This window comes from Hydractinia symbiolongicarpus, chromosome 7 (assembly GCF_029227915.1).
Source record: "Hydractinia symbiolongicarpus strain clone_291-10 chromosome 7, HSymV2.1, whole genome shotgun sequence".
NCBI classification, from domain to species: domain Eukaryota; kingdom Metazoa; phylum Cnidaria; class Hydrozoa; order Anthoathecata; family Hydractiniidae; genus Hydractinia; species Hydractinia symbiolongicarpus.
Window position 1 is genome coordinate 7,883,099 of NC_079881.1, and position 4,390 is coordinate 7,887,488.

Here is a 4,390-nt window from a genome sequence, read left to right on the forward strand (position 1 = left end):
CATGGAATTTTCCACGGGATAACATCGTATTTAATAGCAGGTGAAACAAAGGACCTATTATTTCCTTTCAATGTATATTGTGAGCAAAAGCACCTGTTACGATATTGGGGATCAACCAGAAAAGGAAGAATAATAGCAAAGAAAAGTCATTTCTATTGAACGCTGCATGCATTTTATTTCATTTGACTGGGTTTTTAATTTAGGATTTATTATAGCGGGGAATTTATGGAGTTTTATTTTTGGAGATTAAAGAAATGGAAAATGCATAAGAAAAACACTACAAAAATATTTGTATGATTTTTATATTTCGCAATAAAAAAATTCTAAGTCCCATACTTCTCAGAATTTTAGATATTGGCTATTACCCGAATCTTCTTCTGAAATTGTCTAAAAAATCCTTATAATCGGGAAAGAATAATAATTTTCGTTAGGATTATCTTTAGAACTTTAAATCCAACAAGGAAAATCATTCTGTAAATTTTGGATACGTGGTTAATTCGATTTTCTTTTTTTTTGTGCAATTTATTAAATTTTGGGCAATTTTGGCCTTTTTTCATGCGAACTAATTAAATTTCAAGTAGGAGAGTGTATCTCAAGCTTCCGATGACGCCACAGAAAACGTGATGACATAAGCAATTTGGACAAACATAGCGAAGATTATCGACTTCATAACATGTTTGAACAACCCTGAACCAAATTGGGTTTTAAATGAGGATAAACGCAACGTTAGCATAAGGTTTTTTAGGTAATTGTTTGTCTCGATTTAGAGGTGGAGTTTTGAACTAGGCGTGCCTTTTCTAATAAACGCTCTTTGAATAGACAAGACTAGATAGCTACAATTATATTTAGGATCGTTTAGTTATATTTTTGAAAAATATGACTTGCTAAAGGCTTCTAAGCATGCCAGTATGTACACAAATTATTTCTGTTTTGTTTTGTATTCGCAATAGAATTAATGACTTTTAAACACCATTTCCACGCAGTAAGTTTTGTACCGTTGTAATGCAATAAGAATAAGCAAAACCATATGGAGAGGATGACATAAAGTTTAATTTCCCATTTTCTTGTAGCAATAACGGTTCGGTATAAAAGTAGCTTAAATTTTTCTAAAAAACATTGTGGAAAGTTCAATTATTAGGTCTTCTAAGTCAATCTTTGCAACACCTAAAAAACTATTTTGCAAATTTACACGTTTAGTTTACTCACATGTGACATGAGAAAGATTTCTGTTTTGTAGCTAGCTATAAAGGAACTTCCGAAAAAAATTCAGAAACTTTTGCGTTTCTTGTGTTTAAATATATTTAGACAGCTGTACAGTCTTGGTAACCTGCGTTTAATGTTTTGCTGTTTGATGTGTTTGATGTTGCACCAGAGTAATTTTCGAACTTTATGAAAGTTTATTTCACAAATTTAAAAACGCTGGCGGACTGATTTTATTATAACAGGGCAACGACAGCTTGTGTTCATATTTAAGCAAAAGTTGCAAGAAAATGAGACTCTAATGCCGGCAGGGTGCAGTGCTGTGAGCACTCCACATGGATGTTTGACATTATTTACCTGTACAATTTTTGAACATCAACAGGAAATTATTTTGCAAAACAATTGTTCCACGGGTTACAACTTGTGTGAAATAATTATCTACATAAAGCTCACGACATAATTGGTAAAAATTAACAGAGCTGAATAAAACGGCTTTTTAAAGATTCAAAGTGCAATTTTTTAAACCAAACACCCTGAAAACAATTATTGTCCGATAAATAGTTCACAATGATTGTTTGAGTATTTATTACACATATATTTGTGACGAAACCTAACAAGAAATGTTTGATGTAACACATGTTTCCAAAAAAAATTGACGCAAAAGGTTAAGAAAGGAATTTATTAACTTTGAAAATAAAACCATCTGCTTAGGCAATCTTTTGAAAGAAACTAACTCTCTGATAACATGAATATTTAGAATCACATAAGTGCGTTGTATACAAAGAAACATTTAATTCTAAGCGATAATATGCAAAGGAAATACGAAAAAGGAATTTTCTAACATAAACAAACAAAAAAAATGTTTAACATAAGACCAGCGAAAGAAAATCACGCAATTATACATGAAAGATATTCTAAACATTGAAATATGAGAAATGATGTTGGTAAAGTTAATGTGTTTTCTTGCGTTGCTGCCGCAAACCTCATGTAAGCAAATAATTCATCATTTTGTACTGCGCGATAACCCTCCATATCACGTCCCAGAAAAGTACAGAGAGAATAATGCACAAGCTGGCATCATTCCTGATTTCATTGATAGTCTATTCAAAGGAGATGACCTTGATGATTCATATCAGGATTATGTGCTCAAAACAATTGAAGTTAATTCACCAGTGAAGCTCAAAGCTTTAATGGAAAGTGCAAAGCCGCACCAGAAAGAAAATATTTCTATACACGACGCCATTGTTGTGTCAGCATCTTCATCTCCACATTTAAAATCTGTAAAATCATTCATGAAGGAAATAGCTATCATGTCACCAGGTTCCGCCATTATAGTCCGTAATAGCGATGCTCTGCTTTTGATGAAGCTTTTCACTGGCCTTGGTGAATGTTTTTCAATTATTTACTTCGCCACGATTTCTACTGTCATTGTTGGGGCGGTTGTTTGGCTGTTGGAGCATAGAAGTAACAAGGAATTCCCAAGCACTTTTGGTAAGGGCTTGTGGTCAGGATTTTGGTTTTCTTATGTTACTATGACAACTGTAGGCTATGGCGATAAAACACCGAAGCATTGGGCAACTCGCATTATATCTATGCTTTGGATGGTTTTTGCTGTTATGACTGTTGCTATGGTAACCGCAACGGTAATGAGTAACGCAAGTAACATGGCGGAATTGAAAAACAAAAAAGTTGGAGTTTTTAGAAACTCATTTGAAGCCACGAATGTGGAAAAACTTATTGGAGCTGATCGATGTGTTTATGATTCTTACTTAAAGTTGTTATCAGCAGTGAAGAATGAAGAAGTTGAGGCATGTCTTATTGATCAAAATGTGGCTGCTTTTTATTTTAATAGATTTGGAATTGCAAAAAGTAAAAATGACAAAGTACTTGCCCATAGTGCTGTGCATAAATTGGTGAAAAGTTTGAAAGTTCAACAAAAAATTGCAAAGGAATACCCCATTAGAATATTTGTAAGAAATATCAAGATGAACAGTAGCCTTAGAAACAATACCTTCGATGGTTGTTTTTGTGGAAACGATAAAGTAGGTGACGAACGTTCTGATTTGTTTCTATCGCAAATGATAACACGATACACTTTGTCATTAGCCCAAACAACACATTATGTTCGTTCAGTACATGATATCTTTGATGATTCCGATAATGGATTAATTTTATTTTTAACCATTACAGCTGGTTGTCTTATAGCAATTGGCTTAGTTGTCGAACTCGTTTATATGTTTTACGCAAGACGCAAAGGTAAAAATCATGTTGAAATGTTGAAAAACATCGAATGTGAGCAAAAAGTAAAGTTGAAAGTTCTATTGAAACGAAGATGCCATGAGATTATTGATGAAGTAATGGACGAATTCTCGGAACGAATAGAATTGACGAGTTTAAAAAACGAATAATATAATAATGTATGTATGTATGCTTGGTTTTGGATTGCAGGAAGCACTACCTGTGATTACAAACCATAATTTATGTTGGTTCACATTAGCCGAATTGGCATCATATTACCAAGATGGGAAAAAATAAACAAAAGCAATCTTCTATTAATAAAACTTTTCATTTGAAAAATTAGACTTCTGTACTTCAAGTTTAAAAGCTGGCATGACCTTAACATATGCCAAAAATGATTACTGAAATTTAAAAAAAACATCTTAAAATTTTTCAACTCAACGTCCTTATCTTCCGGGATTTATAGCATAGAATTTTTCCAAGTGATCTAGGTTAATTATAAAAAGTGAACTATAACCTAGGATTGATTGCGAATACACACTTTATTTCAAGGATGCTTAATGCGAATTAGCTACGATAGCCATGTATATGTGTATATATATATATGTATGTCAGGTTACAGTAGACTAACTTTCGCGTTGCACAAGATTAAACCTCCATTGGCAGAGTCATCATTATCTGTCCACAGCTTTCTAGGTTTAGCAGATCTCAGACATGATCAGTGTGCTCTGATCAGATACTTTTTGGTTGACATGTCTGATCAGATCCTCCTTGGTTGGCATGTCTGATCAGATCCTTCTTGGTTGGCATGTCTGATCAGATCCTCCTTGCTTGGCAATAGACTTCAGAATAAAAACAGCAGGCAAAAAATGTATTCTCCATGTGGTATACAGTAGACTCCCGGTTATTCGAACCTGCACTTATTCGAATAATTCGGTTATTCGAAGTGAGA

At 33.5% G+C, this 4,390-nt stretch overlaps 1 protein-coding gene across 1 annotated transcript; it reads left to right on the top strand.

The window, feature by feature from the left end:
- Positions 1 to 1,940: 1,940 nt before the first annotated feature.
- Positions 1,941 to 4,105, top strand: LOC130649308 (uncharacterized). The gene has a single exon (XM_057455567.1). The coding sequence runs from the start codon at positions 2,136 to 2,138 to the stop codon at positions 3,606 to 3,608; it is 1,473 nt and encodes a 490-aa protein (XP_057311550.1). The 5' UTR covers positions 1,941 to 2,135; the 3' UTR covers positions 3,609 to 4,105.
- Positions 4,106 to 4,390: the final 285 nt, after the last annotated feature.

What these genes read in the sequence shown, in the direction of transcription:
- LOC130649308 (XM_057455567.1), top strand. Translation starts at nt 2,136, where the DNA reads ATGATGTTGGTAAAGTTAATGTGTTTTCTTGCGTTGCTGCCGCAAACC.